Below are 26,861 nucleotides of genomic sequence, written 5' to 3'. Positions count from 1 at the left end.
ATTTGACGAAACACACGCGCGCCAGGTTTTAACTTTAGGGGCGGTGGTCGAAACGCAGGTGGACAAGGATTGAGAGGAAACAAAGAGGCACGTGTCGATCGTATATGGGCGCGCAGAGCGGAAACAAACGAGGGTGGCAAACCCGAAGAGGATGGGAGGGGGAGTTTTAGCGGCCATGTAATGGGATTGCTCCGTGCACTCTCTTGGCCGCTCAAAAGTTCCATTTACGTTGAATCACTACTACGACGATGGGGGAGGGGCCCCCTTCCCCATCCGCTTTATTCACCGAGTGACCGCCGAATCCTTTTGCAGCGATTCGCGAGGGACTATCGATCAATCCGCATTTCCATTCTCCGGCCTCAACGCGACCGAAGCGAAAAACGAAGGGGCGAAAAGACGTCGCGACTTGAATACTAAGGAGTTTTCGGTTACACAATTTGCAGCTTAAAGTATACTGACCGCCTCTCTTTCCCGCCACCCTCTGTTCTCTCTCTCTCTCTCTCGATCTATCCTTACATCTCTCGCTTGTCGGAACTGTTCTTCCAACTGCCACGGAATTTCTTCTCGTACGTGTCCGAGCGACGCGATTGCAGTCCAGCCGGCCGTGTGATATGCATAATGCAATAACGGAGAGGATGGGACAAAATAAGGGATAAAGAAGTCGCGTCGGCGCGGGGAAACAAGGAAGGAGAGAGGCGGTTTTTCGGGCTTCCTTGATTAACGCGTCGCTCTGCATAAAATTGTACGCGGTAGCAACTCGTCGCGTGTACGTACATGTATGTGTATATACATATATGTTTTACGTCGACCCGGTGTAGAAACGTATAAAACGCGAAATGTAATATTACCGCAAAATGCAATATTATCGTGAAATGTAAAATATATAATAATTAGCTCGTAAGCGCGAGTGGAACAGAGATGTGTCAAGAACTGCATTTCCGCGAAACTTTGTGAAATTAAACATAATTTCAATTATATTTTAGATATGGTATGTTGAGTTATTTCATAATAGTCTGCGTGTGCGTTTGTGTAGGAGGACTACTTTGTACACGAATACTAATACACGAGAGAAGTGCTTGTCTCGTTAAAAAGTCTAAATTGCCTTACTTCTAACGTCGCGCTAAACTTTTCCGCGGCTCCGCATCTGTTCGTTGTACTTTCACGTGCGCTCTATCTATCTCTTTCTTCCTCTTTCCTGCTTTCTCGTCCATTCAAATTGCTCTCCTCGTTCTCGGTGACGTCTTCACTTTCGAATGTTTGTCGTCGATTCACCGCATATACGTCTCATATATGTATGTACGTGTATTATATAAACGGAACATGGAGCATGACGGAAATATATCCGCAAAGGTTGAAGGTACGCGAAAACGTACCTTCGCGGATGAAATTTTACGCTCGCGAAATGCTTCTCGATGTCAGCGAACCCGAACCGAATAGGGAACTTTTCTACGCTTTTCTCCAACTGCAGCAGCTATAAAATCTTAAAGTTACCTTCCATTCGCCGGCGTAACGTTCCAATCTCTTGTAGACAATCCAGGATCCAGGAACTATATTCTTCTATATTAGCTGAAAACGATAACGCGCAGACCAATCTTCAAAGGCCGCTTTATGTTTTGTTTTTTTTTAAATTACGATAACACAAACGAGAAAGCGCGAAAAATTAATTAAAAATCCATTATTATTAATATTATATCATAAGGATTTCATTATTAATTTTTATGTTATTATATATTACGATAATTTCTATAATATTAAAAATATATACATATATGGGAAAAGTAGTATTACATTATGTTATAATAATGTTCAAATTATTTTTGGAAAATTTCTAAAATTGAATTGTAATCTTGTGGCTTTTATAATAAATAATGCATGAAGATTGTAACCAAATAAGGCACGAAAAATTTAAAATTGATAATGAATAACGTAATAAAATGCCAAACACTATTATTTCTGGCTCGATTTGTTTTCGATGAATTATCATCGATTCTTTTATTCGCGCGTGCTTTTCGTATCTGCTTTTCAATTTTCTCAGCGATAGTTGAGTAATTTTTCAGTGTTTCCCTCTTCTTGTATGTTTGTCCGATAAAATTCATTAAGTATCGATTAGAAGAGACGGCTCAGAGAGAAGAGAACAGTGGCGCAGGTAAACACGTCGAGGATGCACTTTTCATTTTCCGCTGTCCGATCCGATAACTAACTGTAAGATGGATGTACTCGGTTAGTACAGCCATTTTTCCTCCCTCCTCTTCATTGATTAGGTCAACGATCATTCTTTCTTCGTAACATTTAACGATCCAGTTAAATTTTTAATATCAAATTAATATTTTTCCCTTCCGCGGCATCAAATCTCTATTCTTCTGAAACATCCCAATCGCGGGCGCAGCGACATATTTTCGCACAATGCGGGAAGTGCATTGCGTATCTGCGCTGAAAATCGCGAACGCGCACCGGGCGAGAGAAAATCTGAAAGAGTTCTCGCTGAAAGAGCACAATACACCACGAGCATCTAACCCGAAATCTGACCCTTTGCTGGTTAGTACGCGGGTCGCCACGTAAGCGCAGATAAATCGATGGTGGCGACCGACTCTGAAGAATCGGATTTCCTGTACGCGTTTACTCTACCAAAAGAGAGAGAGGAAGGGAGCGAGAGGGAGCGATGAGAGAAAGAACAATAAAAAAAGACGATTTTTTGCAGGAAAATGAAGAAACTTTTTAAATTCACTTGAAAGTGCATTAATAAAGGGAAAAAGGCTTAGACATTTGCAAAAGCTGGGAAAAATTATTGGGAAATCTGAAACTTGTACCAAATCAAGTTATTAATTTGGAAGATAATGCTACATTATAAAGAAAACATAGTTTTTTTTAAAGAGATAGTTTTTTTAAGGTAGCATATACATCACCATCGGAAAATTATTTTAGATTTTCTTACAATTTTAATAGAAATGGCTTCTTTTATTTTTACTAATAAAAAATCAGAAAAAAATTCTTTCAGTTTAATTTAAATTACATTGAATTACATTTTTATATATTAAGAACGTCTTTTTCCATTTTTATACGATTTTTTGCGACTTGTGATGTGCCACAATTTCAAAGGACTAAATATATATCGAATTCTGCCTTGATACATTTTCTATTGCTTTTTACAAAAGTTTTTTATAAAGATTTAGCCGTTATAATTTTTTTTTAACGGGTCTCTACTTATTTTTTACTTATTATTAATGTCGTTTCTTTGAATTTCAAAAGATTTTTCTTTTTTTTTTCTCTTGAGAGCGAAAAATCGTCCCTTTTTTAACATTGTCCTTTGAGTTAGTCCCTAGAGTATATATAGCGAGAAGCGAAGAGCTTCTTCTTCGCGAAACGCCGTAAAGGACTGTAGTGAGAGCACTGTAACCACCGAAGACAAATGGTTAACCGATAACACACGGTAGACAAACTAGTTCGCGACACGCAACCCGCCTCCCTCGAGTCGCCATCGTTTCTTCCATCCTCTCTCCTTTTGCTCGCGGGAACGTCGTGCGATTTCCCCAAACGGCGACGCGCCATCGACGACTTTAACTCCTTGACCTAAGAGATTCCGAGACAGGATCAATTGACCAAGAATCCGCATTTCGGATATTTCTATTTTTTTTCTAAATTGTCTATTATTTCAGCTAAATAATTTTATAAATCAGTCCACACAAATATTATTACATTTATATTAGTCTCGAATAATATTATTCCGGCTAAAATATAAAATATTTAAATTATTTTTAAGAGTTTCTGCTTCCCAGATCTTTCAACGATATTCCGCGCTGGCATTTGCTTGTATTAGCACATTTCTGCCAGTTCAACTGTAAAGCGCACAAACGTGCATGCACGTTTATTCGCGATCTCGTTCCGTGCGGGCACATTGTGTTGTGCGTCGAAAGTCGTTTTTACGCTGGAATAAAAGTAATCTCCGGAGAGTCGACGTGGAAAAGGTGAAGGCACGGCTACGGGGCACTTTTGCTTTGACGACACTTTGGACAGCGAAACTTGTCGCAATAATACAACTTCCTATATGTGCCGCTGAGTTAGGGTTTTCTTTTCGCAGAGAGAGAAAGAGAGACAAATAAAATGTTTCGAATCCGCGTGTTTTCTCGAAACGCGGATAATTGAAAGGCTTTTTCGAAACACAACTGCGTTTCAACTGCCATTTCTCTTAGTTTTCATTGAAATTGGTCGGGAAATGCGATTTTACCTGACGAAACATCAAACGGAATGATTGTGGCGGGGCATAAAATAATATTTTAATTCGAGTTAAATTGCTTTATTGTTATATGGCAAGTTTCTCGTTAACGTTGTGCATTAACGTAACAAGGAAATTAACATTGAATAGATATCCGAGTGGATTTTTGAATCCATATTGTCGCAATTTTTGTAGATGAGGTGCGCGCTAATGGCGCATTTAATTATTACGCGCTTAATCGCGACTTTGAATTAATCGATCGAACGCAGGGCAGAACATGCCCTTTGACCTTTTGCATACCGCATTCGCAAATGGGATCAAATTAACCCCGTCTATCCTACTACAGGATGTAAAAGCGCGATGACTTGGGAACTGTCGGCCATCAAGCATTTATGCGCTACCGAATGCGCTCTACTTCAGAACGATAATTGCTAATTGAACTTGTCGCGCATAATTAAGTATTCAAGTATATTCGTAGCTTGAAACGGGAACGTTTCTCGCGGATTAATTATATCGTATTCCGTATTTTCTGTCAGTTTTCCCCTCGCGTTTACGATCACGATTCTCGTAAAGTCTCTCGTCAAAAGAATGTGAAACATGTTTTTAATTTATTTAATTATTTCTTATTTTATATGTATTGTATATTTTATATAATTTTTTTCTGGCAACTCTCTCAGATATTTCGCGATCTGGAACAAGTTGTACAATGAATTGGTACTCGCGGAAAATCCATTCGTGGATCTTGAAAATCGAGGGAAAACGAGCTTCCCACACGTCGGTGCACTCGAATCGTCGTTGCACCGGTTGGTCAGACGAGAAGAGTGGTAAAACTCTGATGTATTCGGGGAGCGATAATTAACGGCGTCGTTTAATCGAGTATCGACGGCGGTAATGCGGGAACGGCCGAGTTGCGTGTCGATATATACAGCGTGGTACATCGTCGAGTCGATATACACAATATACCGGAAGCGGACGCGCGGGGACACGCGGAACATTATCAGTGCGTCTCGCGACTGATAAGCTACAAGCGGTTTCCAGTTGGACGCTTTAGAATTCATCGAATGGAACGTGTCGATTCAGCAATATCGCGTCGACGGAGAGGGCGAAGGGGAGTGGGAAAGGGTACAAAAGACAGGGACGGCTGGTCATCATCGGTCCTTTACCGCGTTCGTGCACCGAGCTTTATTCTTCGCGTGTCTGTCTTCGCAAATTACGGGGCAAACCCGCCAAGATTCGCGAACGCCGCTTAAACGCAAACGTGCGCGCGTTATCGTTTTATATAAAAAGTATTCGTGATTTTTCATGCGTCCCCTGGCTGTTCCCCCTTCTCTTCTCTCCCTCTCTCTCTCTCTCTCTCTCTCTCTCTCTCTCTCTCTTATCTTTATACAAGCACGGTTCTACCGAGGGTTGACGAGAATCGTGCGTGCTTGGCGACCATTTCAATTCCCCGGCTAATTCCCTTCGTTTTTGTTTCGCGAACATTGTCTTTTTCGGTATACATCGCGAGCTTTAATGACAATCGACACCCGAGTTTATTGGGTTAGAGGAATATTTGATGTCGCGTCGCGAAATTAACGTACCACCCAATGACGAGAAATATCGAATGATTGCAGTTTTCAGAGAACACACACACACAGACAGGAGGGTGCGAAGGAGGAAGAGCGAGGGGAATAAATAATCAACGTGCTGCCACTTCGATGATATCCATTAAACGGTATTGAATTTGTTGCCACCTCCGTCGATGTATAAACGTTTAATTCTTCCCGTATGACGATACGTTTAAGTGCTTATAAAAAATAAAATTCCTCAATAATGTTCCATATTCGTGCACTGTGCTTTTTTCGAATCTCAATGCTATCTCGTTGTCGCCTGAATTTTTCACAGTTTTCGTACTTTGCATTATTTCACGCGTAAACACCTTCTTTTTATAATGAAGAGAGAGAGAATTGTAATTTTCGCAAATAAAATCTACCGAATAGAGTCTCGCCGAACGCGCGATAATAATTATTATAGATACCGAGTATAGAAATTAAATATCACATACAATAATTGCATCCGCACATTCCTCGGGTTATATCGCTCGAATTATATATAGCTTTATATAGAGAAAGAAAAGAGAGAGAGACTCTATATCGCAGAGATATAATTCCATTTTTTGATGCTTTAATTTCCTTCTTCTTCCCCTCGCCTCTTATAGTCGTTCCTTCAAACTCATCACAAAGCGTTTATTCGTAAAAAGAAGAAGAAGAAAAGAGAAAAGAAGTAGTCGAAAAAAATAGAGAGATACTTTGACGGTGTGCGGCGATGCCGAATTTGCTTCGTGCGATTAAACGGCGTAATTCGCGCGGCCGAAATACAATTTGGCGGTCGGGCTAATTATCAAAGTGCCGCTAACGAGCAATAAATTATATCTATGTATTTAGCGATTCGTAATCCGACGCGCGGCCGCGGTACTTTTGTCGCGATCCGGCTGTGGTGTGGTGGTGAAAAGCGCGCCCGCCCGATTTCCAATTTTATTGTATGTACACGCGCCAGGAAATTTCGCTGACAATTCGCCCCCGTAAGCGTTTCTACCGGCGTTTATTCGACTGTGATAGCAACAAAATTAACGTAACCTCGTTCGCCCAGCTAGGTCGGTTTGTATGCGGCCGACATGCAATATATTTTATATATATATATATATATATATATATATATATATACATACATATATATATATGTAGGTATATATATTTGCGACGCGAATCTATTTTGCGAAAAAAGCGTCGATATGCTTTTTCTTCGAAATACGCGCGAAATTTAAAAGAAGAATATTTAAAAAAGGATCAACACTCGTGCGATATCACTCTTCATTAAATTCTATTTTTTCAGAATGTCTACTCTGAAAAAATTCAGAAAATTTTGAATTCTTAGAGTTTTCTGTTTTCTTACTCTAAAATCAGGAAATTCGTATAAAATTTTATTAGTAACTTCTCGGATACCTTTTTTTAACAATTGTTTCTTTGATAATTTTGTCCTTATATTGCCACAGCAAAGGCAATTTGCTTTTTTTCATTTACATTAGTATTTTTTCTAATTTAACATTTGAGCGTACAACTCTAATTTTTTAATTTTACTTAGAATTTTGAACAAAGACATCGGAAAAGTTAAGGAATTTTCACGAAAATAAAATTTTAAAAAATTGAGTGACCAATTCCTTGATCCTATTATATAATACACGGGGTAGAATTTAAATATAGAGATGGTACCCAAAAAATTTAAATAGCTACTTAAGTTTCATGTAATGACACATGCATAAGAGACACATATAGATAATTTTATATAAATATTCAAAAGAGCATATCACGTATTCATATATCTATTTCCGCCGAGACATAGTCTCGAGAGTAATTTTTTGCGGCATTGATTTTTAGATATTGATTCCATATGTACGATTAAATTTATACACCCCCTCGAGAGAGAACGTAATGTAAGAATAATAATGAAAGAGGACTTTATTCACAGATAACTTTCAAATGTAAAAATTTAACGCGGTTGCTTACGGATTTTTTTCTTCTCTGATAAGAATATAGATGACACAAAAATAGATTAACATTTAGTTGATTGCAATTAACAATGCAGAGACAACTGACGTCAACGTGCATTTAATCGATCGGTCGTTTAATCCTGAAAACTCAATTAAGAGCGATGCTAAGCGGGTCGGGATATCACCATGGCGGGCGAGGGCTTCGCAAGAAAATCTATCGATTAGTAGACGAAAGGGAGTAAGGTGAAACCTTACCTCTCCCTTGTCGTCAAGAGGCAAACGAGGGAGAGAAGCGTCTTCACGGAGAAAGCTGATGGCATCTTGAAAGTGATTCGACACGTGAACTATCGAGATATCGGAAATCCGTTACGCCCTTAGAGATCATTAATTGACGGTAGTTAGGCACCTTAACTATCGAAAGCGAGTCCTCTTTTGCGACTTGGAAAGTCTCAGGATATTTCGGGTCACTTGAGCGTAAAACAAGGTGAGCGATCTTATTTCGGGATTTATCGAGAGAAGAGACGCCTTTTCCAGACGTATAATACTCAAGACCACTACCGGATCCTGACGTCGATAATGGGGGGGGGGGGGGGGTTTGCAAAATTATTTTATTTAATATTTTTGGTTTCATGATTAGATTTATTTATTCCAAGATCAACGACGTCGATAGCTCTTTAATGTTTGTTTTTCTTTACTTATATTTTTTTAACAAATTCAGCAAAACTGTTTCTTTTAATTTCCAAGGGGGGGTTTTAACACCCCCCCCCCCCCAGGATCCGCTAGTGCTCAAGACAGAAAGACATCGTCGCACAATATAGGATTGCTTGAATAATTTTAGCTCTTAGTTGTGTCGACATACACACGTTTACTACAAGTTCATCCCAAACTTGATCATTTCAGATATCTTTATGTTATTAACAGTAGAAAGTGAGTTTTAAAAATTAATTGTTTTGCTTCTTTGAGACGAGAATATTCCAAATAATATTTACCTTCTCGCACTCTACAAAATATTTCGAATTTTTACGATAACATTTTAGTCTAAAGTACCTATCATGAAAGAAATTTTTGTGCGAAGGTAATTTTTCCACTTGTTTATCCCTCATCTTTAATCTCTCTCTAAAAAAAAAAAAAAAAAGAGTCTACCATCAATCTACCATTTCATTTGCCGATTTTTCTTTCTCAATACGAAACTCTCCCGTGGAAAGATCGGAGCGCATATCGAATACGCGTATCGTTAATCGCGCGCGATCGCAAAAATCGCGCGAATGATGAAAAATACGGGTATACAGGAGGAATGGAAGTAACGCGAACCGCGCGCGACATCGTAATCCTCGTGAGAGGCTTATCGGACGGGACACAGCCGTTGTATATCGTCGCGTTCATCTGTATATGCGTACGATACAACATCCGGTACGCACTAAAACAACGCGCTCTCTTCCTGTTCCAGCCGAGCGCGACAATGGCAATTAGCGCCGACGATACGCGCGTAACTGGCGAAAAAATATATACATACATATACGAGAGAGACGCGCTAATGCTATATGCACGCGCGTATTCTGTGCCTTATATAACGTCCACATGTTTTTCCCGCGTGATTATTTTGTGTCTCTCGTCGCGTTTCGGCGAGTATTTCATCTGTAACATCGATCGCATTCCTGTTGGATAAAACGGGAAATCTAATCATCCCTGCATAATTTGATATTAAGTTATTTATTTGTATCGTGTAAATTTTTTTCCCAGTCACTTTCTTATGCTTGCAATTTCACATTATTTTTAGATATGTCTCTTTAGACTGAAGAATATTAGCGATAAAAAAAAACAATTTCTAGAAACATAGATTATTAAAAGATAACATGAGAGAGAAAAAATAAAAAAAATAAAAAAGCAGCAAGCAACGAAGATCGTACGATAAAAGCGAGCAATAAGCAGGTTTTCGCCGTTGCCCGTAATCGCCCGTAACGTGATAGGACAATAAGATCTTTGGGGGACTTCTGCCTGAGGTACGATATAAATGTCCTCTACAAAGGTACAAAAGGGTGTCAAGTCGTCGAGAGGCAAAAACGGCCTCGTGAACGGTTTGATCAGACGACGTGAATGTAGATTGTCGGGATGAAATTGCGTGAATATGAGCGCATAATCCCGTGGGGTAGATAGACTATTCGTTCCCGTTGACCCTCGGGATGATATTGTCTCAAGATAAACCTTCTGAAAATCAACGACGAACGCGAATCGACAAACTGCGTCATCTGCGCGTGAATAACGTTACATCACGTGATCCGATAAAATATATGAGCACAGTATTTATGTCACATTATATAAATAAGTCACATTTGATAGAAAAGGAATTTTTCTGACTGATATATTTTAAATGATTATTCATTAATCGGATTATACTTTTAGACATAACATTTTAAAACGAGCAGAGGACAATTCGACAAATGTTGATCTGGAATTGTTTAAAAAAAAATAAGAGCGAGGGAGGGGAAGAGATTTTTAAAAAATATAGAAAATGCTATAATTAGTCGAAAATAAAAAATGAGCAATCACAAACAATTAATATAATCATGATCCGGACTATCACGTTACATCGGTTCGTTATATCTAATTTTACTATTTTTTTTGCTTAATATATTCGTAATATTGTCTATTGCACGTAATAATAATCAGACTGATAATCTTTCATATCATATGAAATAAAACACGTCAAAAAAACACATTTTTCGTATAAAATGGTCAATCTTTAATCGTTAAATCTCATTTTTTCATCTTCAGATCAGACAAAATGACATGAAAATTACATATATTCACCATCTGAATTGCGAAGACAAATATCTCTGGTTCTATTCAGCGGAATATAGACATAATTTCGAATATATATGTCTAATTGCACGTTTTCTTTCGGTCAATTTATACATTATAACAAATGCGTTTTCAGTTTGTTGACATCGTTTAAATCCAACGATCTCCCATAGCAACGAGAATTCTATCGGAGTAAACAATCACGAGTTCTTTTCTAAAAAAGATATGTAAAGTCGATACTCGCATATGTCAAAGTTTATTATTGTCGCGATGCTCATTGGCTATCAAGGCATTCACGTGCGTTATATTCTTAGCATCGAGAGGCTATCATCGCGAGGGTTAGCAGTTTGACAGTTTGTTCAAAATAAAATGAAATAAAATAATAATATTAGTTTTAAATAATATGTTATAATATACCTTATCCGCGATTAATATTTTTTGACAGAAATCAGCTGATAACTATCAAAAATATTAATAAAGTTTAAAGTATTATATTATTTAAAACATATTGTTTTATTTAATTTTATTCTGAACAAATTGTTAAACTACTAACCCTCGCGATGACAGCCTCTCGATGTTACGAATATAACGCACAATGCAAATCGAAACAGTCAATCAGCATCGCGGAAAAGATGCAACAATATTTGCGAGAATCGACTTACAATTAACATGCCTTTTTTAGAAAGGGATCTTATAATATTTTTAATTCGATTAATATTTTTGACAATTGAGACAACAGAGCTGATTTTTGTCAAAAAATATTAATCGCAGATAAGACATTATAACATGTTATTTAAAACATGTTACTATTTTAATATTTTCAACATATTATATATATCTCCATTACCGCTATAGAAATATTATAAAATAAACAATTTCTCACTCACCGATACGTGCAATAGCGGAGTTGTAGTACACAGCACATTGATCTGAAAACAAAATATTCAAATTATGTATATACATAATTGTGTCGAATAGTGTGTGTCGAATATCTCATAAACAATGCAGTTTAGAAAAAATGTTTTATTTTGCATACCTCATAGTTGCCCCGATGTCGCCCGATGCCTCCCCGGGCCTCCTCCTCCTCTCTTGGTCCATGGTAGCACTCACGACACTCGCGAAAATACGAATAATTACGATCGCCCGATACTTTACACGGCACTCCCGACACGACGCGTGAATCGCAATGCTACCTGTAACAAATAAAATACATACATATATTAGAATAATCTTATTATTTCGCATTATAACATACACAATATAAATATGTAAGCTAGAATTAACGATAGATGTATCCACGGATCGCAACACATTCGCGCGCGCGAAAATAGATTAAATTGGGTTATGTTGGCAAGAGATTTTGCATCGAATTTTTCGCGAAATATGCGTAGCGAACAATTACGACTACATATTAACGTTGAAATTATGATATGCGATTGATAAATATTACAATACGAAGGTTAGAAATCGTTTCTAACGATTATGCTTACTAATTAATCACAGCGGGACGCAGCTCCAACTGCCTGATACTCGCGGCGTTTCGGTAATGGCCGCTATTCCACAAACATCGGCAACTTCATTCTAATAGAGCGCGCGCGCGCGCGCGATACTATATACATGACTTAATATTAATAATTAATTAAAACTCGAAAACGATTCGTTTGAAAAGATATAGCTTTAGAAAGAAAAAATATTTAATCGAGAATAAGATATTATAACATATTATTTACAACATATTACTATTTTAATTTTTTAACATTTTATTATTTTAAAATTTAATTATTACAAATTAACGCTTTAATCAGCTAATTTCTGTGAAAAAATATTAATTGTTTGAGTTTAAACAAACTTTATATTATTTTTGAACTATCATTTTTTTAAACATAAAACCGAAGAATGGCGCGCGCGCAGCGCGTTGTTCTAGTGTTAAGATTAAAAAATTTTTTTATTTTAAATAATTTATCGAAAATGAATTTTGACTACGATTACACGAACGATTATTTAGAACGCCATTATTGTTCTCCTGTTTTCAATATGTTTTGCAATTTTTTATTTTGTTTTCATTATTAAAAATAAATATTTTTCCACAAATAAAAAAACATTATTTATCTGTTTGTTCAAATAAAAATTTCTGCACGGTGTTAAAAAAATATTCCATTTTTAGAGACTCATCGCTAGATTCTTACAATTAAGAATTTTTTTAACCACTAATAAAAAAATTACACGAAAAAAAAATTTCACATTGATATATTTATCTGAAATTGTCTCTCTATTGGCGCATATCTAAAATTTTAAAGTAAAACAATAAAAAAAAATATATGACGTAAATATCGCGCTCGTCGATTGCTCGGGAACAATTATTATTAGACTCGGAAACGTTCGCGTAACTGTGACGGAATCAATCCGACATTAATGATCGGATTCGCTATATCCGGAGTCGCATCGCGCCGGGGGCCTCATGTAATGAGTAATGATTTGTATTTCCCAGTAGAGCATACAGTCGTGAGTCGAATGCGTTCTCTGATTTCTCGGATACGCTGCAACGTCATGATGAAATAGAGAGAAGGAGAGAAGAGAGAGAATAATTTACTTTCCGCCTTTCCGTGCCACGATCTCATCCCTCCCGGCGCGAAATTGGGTCAGAATCTTCTTACGCGGGATTTGTTTACGTCGGATAATTAATCGGTAATTCGATCAACCTTGCCGCGGCGTAAAGCTCATCGAAAATTTTCCGTCGTCGGAAAATTCGTACGCGATATTTGATTCGAGCCGAGGCGAGGGTGAGGCGCTAACGTGCTAATCTCGCCCGACGTCGATTCCAATAACTCAAACGTCGAGTAACATAACATCGCATCGCGACGAAACGCACGTCGGTGGATTGATCGATTCTTCATCATACAGTGTGGCTTTTCATTCCGGAAAATAATGTCGTTTTATTTATTTATGACGAGGAGCGAACGTAACTTCCGCAAGTTAATTGACACACTACCGCTTTATTGCTCGAAAGAAGAATGACGTTAATATTTTATCGTTCAGCTGTACGTGGAATGCGGGATATTGTTTTTTTTTTTTTTTTTTTTGAACGATCGCATTTTCTTGAATCGTTACAATTTCGTTTTAATTAAAATATTACAAAGTTTCATACAAAATAAAAAAATATTATACTAAATCATATATATATTATCCCGCTCGCAATATAACATTCTGTCGTTCTCGGCGGATTTTTATCAGAGGGCAGAATATAAATCCATGTCCATCTATCTATCTACGTTCGGCGAGAGTTTCTGCGAGAAAGGGATTTCACATAAATCGTACGGCGACAGCAGAATCGGTATGCAAAAGCTAGCTAGCTATGCAGTTCGGTGTCGGAAACCAGGATGCGGCGGCACCGGGAGTCGACGGTGTTTGACCTCCGCCGGCGTCCTGAATCCGCTACGGTCCGCAAATCCCGCCAACCACCGGGGATAGAACCTTCTAGTTCTGTGGCAGTTTCTATGGCGTTTCACGTCGGTCACGTATCGTAAATTAGAGAAAAACCTAACCGGCGCGATAAAACGAAGACGGTATAGCGTGAAAGCAGAAACGCGGACGATAGTCTCTTGTCCGACCAAACTCAGACGTAGCCACTTACTTCGTACTCGGGAGCCCTTTCATCGTCGAGGGGACGACTCTCTCCCCGGTTCTCCACTCCGCCGTCCCGTCAGGAAGACGTCCTTATCTGGCTTAGGGGCTCCTGTTTCGTCCGCCCCTTATCTGCTCGGGATATCGCTGCAAGTTTCTCGAACAACGGGACACATCTTCGGGTCGCCGAAACTTCCGCGGCAGCTCGTATTCGTCCGGCAGGACTCGCCGACCGCCGTCCGGGTCTGCTTTTGGAAACTACGAAGTGAGTTGGATAAGGATCCGGAGAGGCGAATCCCGGGGAACGGATGGCGGTGGGATAAGGTATATACCCGGTTCCCCGGGGATTCCCGGGCGGTGGCGTTCTTAATGAAAGACGGGAATTGAAGCGGGCATTAAAATTTAAGGGGGCGGAAACGGCGCGGAGGATGAATGCTATATCGGGGCGAATCGCGACCTCGCGTACATAATATTTAACGTCGCGGACCTTGAGATTTGTTTAAAGCTATAAGGGGCGTTAATACGGGGAAGTATCACGGCAAACTCGATTAATTCTAATTCTGTCCCAAGTTTGCGTTTATTAATCTCGCGTTTCACTTAATCCTCCGACCTTACGGATGCAAAACTTAGCTCTCGATTAGCATCGCGACAATTCAATTTGTTCGACGCTACAAGAGAAGGTGCAACCTGACCTGCGTTACATTGCCACATGTGCAACGCAGGTTCGTGTCTTTCGAGGGATGCGTATCGACCCCGCTCGAAGGATACAAATATTAACACGTCGCCGCGCACGGGTGTCCAATTATCATGGCACGAAGCGCTTTATCTCGCACGCCAACTTCGCAACGATATGCAAAGCGACTCTATCAATTCCTCCCGTACGTAGAGGAAGAAGCGCGCGAAAGTTGTATCTGATGCGGCGTCGTATATCCCGCCTTGCTCCGAATTTAGATCTTGTTTGTAATTTATTCTATTGCGCGCGTGTACCATTGCTGAGAAATTGCGACGCCAGATATCAATCTGCTGCGCGAATCTTTTTCTTCGTGTACCTTACAAATGTTGAAAGACGCAGCTACTAGTTCGCGTAACAAAAATATAATCTGCTCTCGAATGAACGAGCGCAATTCTTTGCGCGGATTATTCGTGTTTATTCAGATTTTTTTTCGCGAATGTTTCCATTAATTTAATTTTCATATAAAAGCCACGTATTTGTTCACGATAATCGATTATTTTATCTCACGAAGAGCCGGATGTAGCGTATTTTATACGAGAAATTTTCACCAGATATATGGACCGAGAAAAATCACATTCGTTTCTTCGTATCTCCATTACGCACGCCAGTTTATCAAGAAGAAAACTTGAATTGGATGATAACGCCAACAGCGTGATCTTCTGGTCTGAGAACGTGATTAAAAGTCATGGCCGATATTTTGCTAATTACGGACACGCCAGACACAAACGAGCCACTAATTACATGTCCCGGCGTAATAATGAATAACCCTTAACCGGGCACGAAAGATTCAGAGTTCAAGAGGAGAGTTGAACCTTCCGTAGGAAATCATCATTCGCGATTCCTATAGGCCTCTCTTTCTTTCCCGTCCTTTCTCCTCTTTTTTTTCTTACGCTTGTGCCCTAATTTCGAGCTCATTTTTCTTTGCAGATGACGCTACAAGTATCGTGGGTCCGGCACAGAGACGTCCATTTGCTCACAATTGGCCGTTACACGTACACGAACGACCAGCGATTTCGCGCGATCCACACTGCCCATTCGGACGACTGGACACTCCAGATAAAATATCCGCAGCATCGGGACAGCGGTATTTACGAGTGCCAGGTCTCCACGACGCCCCACATGAGTCATCTAGTCCATTTAAATGTAATCGGTAAGTCACTACATTACAGTTTCATCCGGCGAAATGTTGAAAAAAAAAATTATTTTTGCTTCTTCATAGCGCTAAATTAGACAGGTTTAAAGAGCGCGCAAATTACGTAATTCTCTCCCGATTATTAATACAATAATACACCATCGATTATAAGACATCGCGATTGCATGTGTGCCACGGAAATAGATTGAACTTCCTCTCGTGCGGATATCCCGCGGTTTCCATCAAATATTAGTGTGCGGGGAGCATTCGCCTAATTAGGATGGTGTACGCAACAATTAGTTAATTCTAATCCGAATCTGCCCTAGTTACCGTAATAGGAGTGTGGTAGTAGTAGTAGTGGCACTACTAGTGCTGGTAGCAGCGACTGCGCAAAATTTAAGCCGAGCTTAAATTCTGGCGGAGCGCCAATTGAACACCTGGGATTGGTTGATACCGATGTCGGACTAAGCTTTTCTACCTTCCCCTCCCTCGCGCAGAGATAGGGCTTTCCGCGAAATTATACCGAGCAAACTTAAATTCGATAACGACGCCCTTCAACTTTTTCTCTCGCCCTCGCCGTTTATCGCCACCGCGATATGATAACAAAGAGAGAGAGAGAGAGAGAAGGGGTGCAGCAGTAGTTGGCTCCTCGGTGAGTTTACGTAAGTAATTACCCGTTCGATCGAATCGAACGCACGTACGGTCGGCGCGAACGTATATCATTCGCGATGCGGCACCCGATTTAATCACACAACTGCCCCCTTTTCTAGCGCACCTCCCTCTTTCCTCTCTTCCACCCCCGAGTGGAGAACGAGCGCGGAAAGAAGTTTGCCGACCGTATCGGATCGTTTAAGGAGCAAACTTTCGTACCACGCCATATCGCACGTAGGTACCGCGGCGCCCGGCGCGCTATGAAAAACTTTCGCGATCGCTTAAACGTCAGTTCGGGAATTTATCTTACGCGCGCGCGCGCGCGCGGCGAATTGATTTAAATCGTCCCGCGGGCGACGCGTCGTCGCCGTCGTCGCGAGTGAAGGACGCGGTCGCGAATTTTCCCCTTTAAGCTCCCCTTGAGCTTAAGAGGAGAGCTGCCCCTTTAAATTTCGCCTACATTAAGACGAAGGTGAAGGAAGGGACCGAGAGAGATCTCTCTTGTCCCCTTCCCTTCCTCCGGGATGAAGCCCCATTATACTTCCCTTCGAAGGTGATCTCGGTGAAGGAACGAATACACTCGGTCGAGGACGCAACTCGGCGGCGAAAAGGAACGAGGCGAGGGGCTCGTTTATCATTCTTAGCCCTGACCCTTAACGCAACGGCTGAACAAATGATCCTAAAGAGTAACGATATACACCTGCTTGCACGAGGAGGATCGTCCCCCTTCTCGAGAAAAAGAAGGAGAGAAAGCGTTGTACTTTTCTTCGTGCGGCGTAATTACTCATCATATCCGAGAGAGAGAGAGAGGGAAAAGTGGACGCGGTTACGCAACAGATACAACATCTGGATACAACATCAAGAGAGATCTTGCGCCCATAAAATTTTCCTTCTCTCCCTTCTTCCTTCCCCTTCAGTTTCGTAATCGTCGTTTCGTTAACCGAATATCGCTGTCGTTGATAAATAACGCTGCAAATGGAGCTTCACGCTTCTCGTACAAGTTTTCTCTTACAGTTAACCATCGTCCGATTCTTCTTCTCTCTCCTCCTCTCTTCGTGTTTATTCTATATATCTCTTCTATATAGAATTAGCGCGCAATAGTGCGCGGAAACGATCGCGAAAACGATGCTCTCTTACATCGAACCGATAACTATCTTGGGACTTCGTGAAGCGATAACCGATAAATTTCACGACTCCGCCTCATATAATCGGATCAGCGAGCTTGTACGACAATCGTAAGGCAATTTAAAGGATTCTTATACGTTTACGACAAACTTACAAGTCCCATTGCGCTTTTCGTTCTTATTGTTAGTCAGCAAAGTATATACATATACAGGGTGTTTCATTTTAATTGACGCATTGAAATAAGTGGAGAAAGACACGTGGGATTGAAAAACGTTTGAGACAAAAGTTGTATGGTTCGGAGGGGGAAATAAGATGGCTATACCAGATTTTGTATCCAAGGTCATTCGAAGGTCACAGGAATGTCACCAAGAATTTTTATCTATACGACGGTGCTGTTTAATTTTAATTAGCGATAAGAAGCAACTTTGGATTTTTCCAAGTTACGATAAAACGTTAACGCAAACACGAGCATTATCGTAAAACTAAATAATTATATCTGAAAATTAATTATTCATTGATGTTATCTGTCGTACACCTGCAACGAAAAGTGTGTATGCTTCTTTTAAGGGACAAAGTTTTGCATCTTATCGTGTCGTTTACACATTATCAAAATAATTGTCACGCTTTTACATAAGACTATCACGAGAAACTCTCCTATCTAAAGAATTAGCTGCGGATTGTCATTAGCTAGCAATTAAACGCGAGTCTCCGCAAGTTTCGAGATTGCTGGACGATTGCAGGTATTTTTCTTGTCAAAGTACCCTTGCGCTGGGATGTCGGTCGCTCTTTTTTCTCTTTCTCCTCTTTTCTTTCTTCTGTCTTTTTCTTGTCAATCTTTCGTTGAAAAATTGTTTTTCAATTAACGGGAATTTCACGACAAATACAAGGCAAACTAATGTCGACAGAATCGCGCTTAAGCTGATTACCACAGTCGAGAAACTCGCCCGAGTATCGTCATTTAAATGAATACCAAACTTTCGCGCGGCACCAAAGCCACATCCGCAAATATTTCCGTTTCCCGGGACATCCGGCGACGGCTTAAGCCGCGCCTGCCGTATTTACATTCACTTTACCGTCTCACCCGGCGGCTTTCGCGCGACGTCTTTCTCGACGATTGTATTTGCTCGCTTGCTTTTCAGACGCGCGCGCTAACTTCCCGGCTAATAGTCGCCATTAACGTCTCCTCTCTCTCTCTCTCTCTCTCTCTCTCTCTCTCTGGGGGGAAGAAAAGGGGTACTAATTAATTGGCTGACTTTTTTCAACGCTTTTTGTATTTGAAAAATATGCTCTTTCATCGTGAATAGGCGGAGAGAATGCAAAACGTTACCTCATTTTTACCTCGCTTATTCCCATTCGAGTTATACAGTCGCGCGTATCCGATGCGCACGACGGTGATGTAACGGGGTTTATTTTTCTAAGTCAAGGCACAATAGATTCCGCGATGCGATTTACGAGTCCCGCCGCTTACATTCTTTCAAGATTTCGTTTAACCATTGTAAATAAAATTGCTCGACGACTGCAGATATTTTTCTTGTTAAAAGTACCGCGCGGTAGGGCGTCGCCCGCTTTTTCTCTCTTCCTCTCTGGCACGTACACTCTCTCTTTCTCTTCTTTCTTTTCTATTTTTTTGTTAATCTTTCGTTAAAAAATTGTGTTTCAAGTTCGATCGTAAAACATCTTTATCATCGCGCTCGCCTGTCTTCAAATAGCCTTTTGTTTAAACCCGACGAGCTAAAGTTTCGTAAAATCGATTTAAAAAGTATCTCGTTAGCGTTTCCGATCAACAGTTCAATAACCCTCGACCCTCTTTAATTTTTCTCACTAACACAGTTTTTTTCAACGTTTTCAATACATACATTATTTTCCCGACTTACTCCAATAGAAATGCAAATACTTCGTTGCGCGTAAAATTTGTGATTATATATACAATGATATACGCGCGATTTTCCGACTTTTTTTTTTAATAATAACGAAACTTTTCCCCGGAAATACTACATCATATCCTAAGATATAAGTACGATGTATCTGAGATATATACTACGCATATCTTCCAATCACGAGGACGTTGACGACCCGGCATCGCTTATTAACGCGTTAAGCTTGGATTTCACCGAGATAGAAATTCGCGCGGTCGGGTAGCATCGCCTCATATTTCACTTGAGCGCCTCCTCCGCGCGCCTATAAATGCTTTCTCTCCGGTAATGCCACTCGCAAATTTGCAATATCCATGCCTTCCTGTTACCCCTATTACACCGAGCCGCGCTCTCCGTCACTCCATCTCTGTCTTTACGAGCGCGTAAAAGCTCATAATGATACCCGTCGTGAGAACCGGCCGTGAACCACTTTCGCGCAGACTGCCGGAATACTTTATGACGGAGCATGCAAGACACACTTCTCGCGGCAATTAATAATGAATATAATCGCCGTCGAGATTATCATCGACGAACGCTCGGAAGAAGGATTATGCGTAGAAGGAATTTAGAAATATGAAAAATTATCTTAATCTTTGGAAAACGATTATCGGAAAAGACTTAATAAGAAAATAATGAAATTACAATAGCGTGCGATAGGTTTAATTCGCTTACCGAGGAAAGCTCGTTTGCAAATTTTATGACTCCGTGGGGAAGTTTTCACGCTTTCATTGTCAATATATGCAGCCTCGCAACCATGAAAATTATGTGACGGAAGCTGGTAAACGGTCGTGGAAGCAACGATCGCAATCTGGAAGCAATTTTTTCATTAGTCGCAAGAGCTCCTTATCGGGGTATAATTTGAGATCTGGGAGAGCTATTCGCGGAGAAAAGTGTCAGATTCTCTCGCGGTAAAGTGCACTTCGCTTTATCTTAAGTGGGACTTGAAAGAACCGAATAGAGTCTTCCTCCCTCCCCGTGCCTCGGTATTTCTTATAAATGAGTATATAAATGAGTACATAAATGTATATATATATATATATATATATATATATATATATATAAATGTGTACATAAGTTAATAAAAATACTATCAATCAATACATATAACAATAAATAATAAGCAATATTAATTAATTTTGACATCATGAATTAAAAAGTTAAATGCAAAATGGTGATATAAAATAATGTAGTAAATGTAAGTAGTATAGGTCAATAAAAGTAGTATAAATCAATAAAATATTACAAGTTAATATTTATAATAATAAATAATAAGCAATATTAATTAATTTGGACATCATGAATTAAAAAGTTAAATGCAAAATGGTAACAAAATAATGTAATAAATGTAAGTAGTATAGGTCAATAAAAGTAGTGTAGATCAATGAAAGTGATATAAATCAATAAAAATACTATCAATCAATAAATATAATAATAAATAATAAGCAATATTAATTAATTTGGACATTATGAATTAAAAAGTTAAATGCAAAATGGTGACATAAAATAATGTAGTAAATGTAAGTAGTATAGGTCAATGAAAGTAGTGTACATCAATGAAAGTAATATAAGTCAATAAAAATACTATCAATCAATAAATATAATAATAAATAATAAGCAATATTAATTAATTTGGACATTATGAATTAAAAAGTTAAATGCAAAATGGTGACATAAAATAATGTAGTAAATGTAAAGGTCAATGAAAGTAGTGTAGATCAATGAAAGTGATATAAATTAATAAAAATACTATATTAGACGCATTCAGATCGAATGTTCTTCTTTACTAACTACCTATCTTTTTCTGTCAAAATATTCAGAAAAAAAAACGGGAAAAATTTAGAAAAGACAAATAAGAAAATGTTATGAAGAGAAATTTTGATAACCAAAATGCAACTCCTGCAAATACGTCACTTTAATCATGTGTTTGTTTTATTGTATATATTTATTTAAATTCGAATTTAAGTTTCTATATACATTTATACATATATCTAATTCCGTTAGATTTTTGATTGTAGCAAATGCTCGATTCGATTAATGAGAGTAATCGAAAAGAATATCGTCTCTTCGAGAAACTTGACGCGGGATAGTTCGCGATGGAGTACGTAGGAAGATCGTTTCCGTTTCGCTTCTCGGCTCGCGTCGGATCAGAGTTACTCGATCAAGGCTCGCTCGATGGCCGCGAGTAGTACAACAAGTTGTAAATACTTGTACTCAGATGACGCAAGACAAAGCGCAACATCTACGAGCTGACGTGCTGCCTTCAGCAACGGGCATTCGCTCAACTTGTTCCGTCGGTTAGTTTCTCAACTACGATCGACTTATTCCACTTAAGGCGATACGGCAAATCCTATCCGCACGTTCTGCATTGTATACAATCCGCTATTGGAGTACACAAGACGGAGATTGGATCTCTCAATGTTACGAGGAACGATTTATGAATCGTTCTCTGCTTTATTAACTATTTTCGTCCGACATTTTATTACAAATCCTTATATGTGTATATATACTTTATATTGATTTTTCTATCGAGAAATTCATAAAAAAGGCGGAAAATATTTAGAAAAGACAAATAAAATATTTATAGTTTTATGAAGAGCGATAAAGGTGCCTTCCCATTGTGTTTATCGAATTTTCAAAAATAGGATTTTTGTGTATGCAATTTTTAATAACCAAAATCCAATTCTTGTAAATACTTTAAAACTTTAAAACTATATATGTTTGTTTTATTATACATATATTTACTTAAATTCAAATCTATATCTGTATATTTAATTTCGCTATACTTTCCATTGTAGTAAATCAGCGATTTTTAATAAGTATAGTTGAAAAAAAAAACAATATTATTCGTACGATAAAAGCGTTTCTATTTAGCTCGTGAAAAAGTTTGTGTCAACAAATTGCACAAAGCAAACGCGGAGAAGCCATTTTATTATCGTATTCTGAGATACATATTTTCCGAATTTTTGTTCGCGAACCTGAATAAAAACGACATTCGCAGATTTTATCGCAACACTTGTCGACCAAACGCTCATTATGGAAATTGCATCGCACGAGTTTGCAGAAGCCAACGATTATTTCGCGACATTGTATTCGTTATGTATGCTGCTTTTATATGACGACTCATATATGCTAATTATGATCCAACATAGCCTCGCACTTCAAGGGAAACATGCAGAGAGAGAAAATTACTCGAATATGTAGGAGAAGAAATAGATAGATAGAGAGAAAGAGAGAGAGGAGAGACAGAGTCCTAACTAGAGCCGCATACTTATGAACGGTAACGGCTCCTTTAAGTTTTGATCAGCTTCCAGCTAGGACATTTCCTAATTGTGTTATGAATATATAAAACGGTAGAAACGTAGCGCGAAACGCGCTGCAATCTAAGAGGATATCCATTATGGAGATATATGTATGCTAAGTCCATTTCCCGGATACCTCAGGACGCGACAAACGAGGCACGATTAAAAATTTCGATTAATCTCAATTTAGAATGATATGCGATAAACGGATGTATCTGTATATATGTACGGTTAAAAATTTACAAAAATATGTACGGATGATTATATAATTTAGAAATTATAACGATAAACTGATTCAATTTTGCACGCCAATATTGTTTATTTTGCAATTGCTTATTTAATAAACTCATTACTTATTATTGACGAATAAAAATGGATATGTATTACTAGTTGTTAAATATATAAAATATCATATAATATTATCAAATATATAATTAATGTAAATTGCGTGTATGTGTCTTTCCGATAGCATAAATATATTATAAAATACGAATAACAGTGTTTTTAATAAGAAGGATCAATTCTCAATTATTATATCATTGTGCGATTGAATGCGATTATAAACACGTATTCGCATTAATGACCACTGTGTGTATCAATTTCGTTAATATTGCATATGTCTCTTTTATTATTAATTTTTTAATGGGATATTTTTCACTCGAAATCGATGAAAATTTAATTTACCGTATTAAAAATTAAATTTTACGATTATTCATCCCTACATCTACCTTAAAAAGATGAGGATCATCGAGATTGCATTCACCATATGGGAAAGATGATTGGCGAAGCGTCGGCACCCTAGAAATTGTAGGAATTCTTCGTAAGACTGCCGTAATCAAGCTACCCCCTCCTCCTCGGGGATGTTCGTAGGAACGTGGGAATATTTCGTAATAACGCGGATCCCTAACCTCCCCTCCCCCACCCTCTTTCTGGGTAAAGTCTGGCAGACGTCTACGGAACCGCTTCGAAAGTTTCGTATGAAAACAATCCGCCAAGTCTCTATCGCTCTCGATGAAGATTAACCAACTTTTCTACGGTTGATTTATCCCCTCGAACCTTCTACCCCCTGTCGACGGCGGGGGCATGTTTACCGTAGTTGTGATGAAATTCTTTTCCGCGCCGTGTAATTACCGTCGCGTAATCGTTATCGAGTTTGCTCTCGCAACAGTTCTCGATTTGTTGTAAACTATGTACTTGGCGCGGCGCAAAACTTTTATCTTTTCTCGCGTTTCGAAGGGATGTAATATACGAACCTATGTGCGATGCTTGCGCAATTTTTTTTATTCTCAATATCAATTATCATCCGTCTGAGACGGATTTAATGTGTATGTATATATTACTTGCGCTTAAAAAATGTAGGTATATTTAAATATAAAAAAAATTTTCCCTGCTATAAAGACACGCGCGCGCGCGCGCGTAATACGAGCTCTCGGGCAAATCGAGGGGAACCGATGTCCGATAATTCCCCGGCCAGTCCTTCGCTTCTCTGGTTCGCCGTGTCGACGACATTCGTGTGTCATCGCTGGCGGCTGCAGGCGGGTTCGATTAATGCATTTTTTCTTTCTTTTTTTTTTATTATTTTTCGCTATGGAAAACAAACGCCGTAACAAGAGCTGCGCTACCGAGGACTCAGCATTTCCATTGTTTTTAATTCAGCGATCGCGGCGCGCGCGGGGGTCCATCCACAATGCGCGGCGCTCCCAGGCTCTGTGCATAGTTTGAAAATTTAATCCACCCGACCCTTTCGCCGCTTTTTGTTCACTCTCCGCGCGCGCGCATTTTTTTTTTTTTTTTCTTTTTTTTTCTCTCGCTCTCGCCCCTACGTCGTTACCCTTCCCCTTCCGGGTTTCGCTCTTCACAGACGGACATCCCGTGCGGTCCGTGCGATTTAATCCTCATGAAGTAAATCCCGTGCCAGGCGCAGGCGGAAAGACAAAAGCATTCCATTAATGCAGCAGGCAAGCAGCTTATGCTATATGCGTAAATGAACGTGCGCGGCTACCGTGAACGGTGCAAATGTACAACATAATAAACAAGGCTCGTGTGCCGAAAGGCGCACGCTTTGCAATCAATGCACTCAATTTTGCAATGTCACGTTGCCTAGATGCTCTACGATCCTCCGACGTGAGCTTGGAAACCGATAATCATTATCAACCAGTATCAGATATATTGTATATATTTTTTTAATTTCTTCTATTCTCACAAGTATTATACCGTTAGACCTATCTATTTAAAACCCATCGAGAAATCTGCCATTAGCATTAAGGACTTTGTGCATCGAATGACGAATGTCGTTTGCCAAATTCAACCATCATCGAGCTCGAGTAGCCTGCGCGTGATCCACCTTATTTAATCTTCGTGATTTAAATCGAAGTCTCTCCATTTGACCGCGCGATTCCCCATCGCGAGTTGTCGAAGGAACGCGATATGCGAGGGAGGAGGGTGAATGAAAGAACAGCGCAATGAAAGGGAGGTCTTCCGCCGTTATTTCCGTTTCGTTCGATCCGGGACGACTGCGGTCGCTGTCGTTGACACCGGCCTTTCACACCGGCCGTAGCAAGTGGCAGCGAGATAGGTATCGGCGACGATACAATGGCGAGCCTCTCCCGCGTCCTTGTGTCACGCACACGAGACCAAGTTCGCTTTTACCCCGATCGACCGGCGCGATTGCCGAAGACGGGGACGCTCGTGCGTCGCTTTTTTTCGGCAGGAACCTGATTATTCCTAGAGTCCCTATAATCAGAGTCTAGCTGCGTGAAGTTGGCCCCCTCACTATTAAAATTCGAAAACTAAACACTATCATTCGTTTGGTGGTCGTTTGGTAATGTTTGGTAGTACGTTCCGGATGATTGATAGTCAAAGCTGTAATTAATAATACGAAAAAAGGCATACGCGCGTGAAGATCGGCCCCCCTTTTATAAAATTCGGCTTTCCAGACTGCGTATAGCATTATAATTGTAAACATTCGTTTGGTGGTCGCGTACTAACGTTTGGTAATCCATTTCCAATGATTGGTAGTCAAAACTATAATTAATAATACGAAAAAATGACATGTACGTGTGAAATTAGCTCGATCTTTTTTGAGCTCTCAAAGACTTTCCATGTATAATCATAATTGTAATCATACATTTGGTGGTTATTTGCTGGCATTTCTTAACGCATTTCAAACATTTTTAGTAATTAAAAATGTAATTGTCAAAAAAGAAAGTAGAATATATGATATGTGTACCATATGCGTCTTGTAGAAATATCCTCACACATTTCATATTTAAATATAATCATTAATATTCATTTAATGATCAATTTATAATGTTTAGTAGTTAATTCTTAATTTTCAAAATTTAAATAAGATAATATAAGGTTCTCAATAAAATATTATAAATCCTAAGTAATTCTGGGCAAATAAGAACCGGTGCCGGATGGAAGGTGCTTTATAAACATTTCTAATAGTGAAATTTTCTTTTTTATTTTAAACGTTTCTAGGAATTGGACCATCTTCAGTACACTAAAGGTTGACAAATATAGTTATTTGATTGATACAGTTTTAGAAAAGAACAACGTATAATTCAATACTCACAAACGCAGTTGACAAAGACGATGTATTGTCAGTATTGAAACAAGCTTATCATGCTTGTCGACGTTTGTTAACGACTAAGAATATTTTTATTAACATGGATAAGCGAAACTACTAAACATAAAAGGTAAATAACATTGATACACGCAAAGTCATAAATAAATATTTGCGAGTTGATCAGTATCATTCTGCAAGTTTAAACCATTATTTTGACGTCTGATAAATATCATTTCCGATATCAATCGCTTTCCTAAATTAGGTTCTTCATCCAAGATGCC

The 26,861-nt window shown here is 39.0% G+C and overlaps 2 protein-coding genes across 10 annotated transcripts in view; one reads left to right on the top strand and one right to left on the bottom strand.

The window, feature by feature from the left end:
* LOC145934681 (uncharacterized) overlaps nucleotides 1–26,861 on the bottom strand; it is a 213,359-nt gene that overhangs the window by 63,841 nt on the left and 122,657 nt on the right. Inside the window, exons 8-11 of the mRNA XM_083035323.1 lie at nucleotides 20,383–20,518; nucleotides 14,167–14,414; nucleotides 11,572–11,728; nucleotides 11,423–11,464 (exon numbers count right to left, since the gene is read on the bottom strand). The gene's annotated coding sequence lies outside the window, so the exon portion shown is untranslated. The remainder of the gene's footprint in view (nucleotides 1–11,422; nucleotides 11,465–11,571; nucleotides 11,729–14,166; nucleotides 14,415–20,382; nucleotides 20,519–26,861) is intronic.
* LOC145934677 (neurotrimin) overlaps nucleotides 1–26,861 on the top strand; it is a 363,184-nt gene that overhangs the window by 239,158 nt on the left and 97,165 nt on the right. For all 9 annotated transcript variants that reach the window (XM_083035307.1, XM_083035309.1, XM_083035306.1 and 6 more), the window contains one exon: nucleotides 15,817–16,039. In XM_083035307.1, coding sequence (XP_082891433.1) covers nucleotides 15,817–16,039 — 223 coding nt within the window. The remainder of the gene's footprint in view (nucleotides 1–15,816; nucleotides 16,040–26,861) is intronic.

This window comes from Prenolepis imparis, unplaced genomic scaffold (genome assembly GCF_030444845.1).
Source record: "Prenolepis imparis isolate NDT839.2.m4 unplaced genomic scaffold, iyPreImpa1.0 SCAF_4, whole genome shotgun sequence".
NCBI classification, from domain to species: Eukaryota; Metazoa; Arthropoda; class Insecta; order Hymenoptera; family Formicidae; genus Prenolepis; species Prenolepis imparis.
Note: the sequence above shows the minus strand (reverse complement) of the source record. Positions and strands in the feature narration are given on the sequence as shown.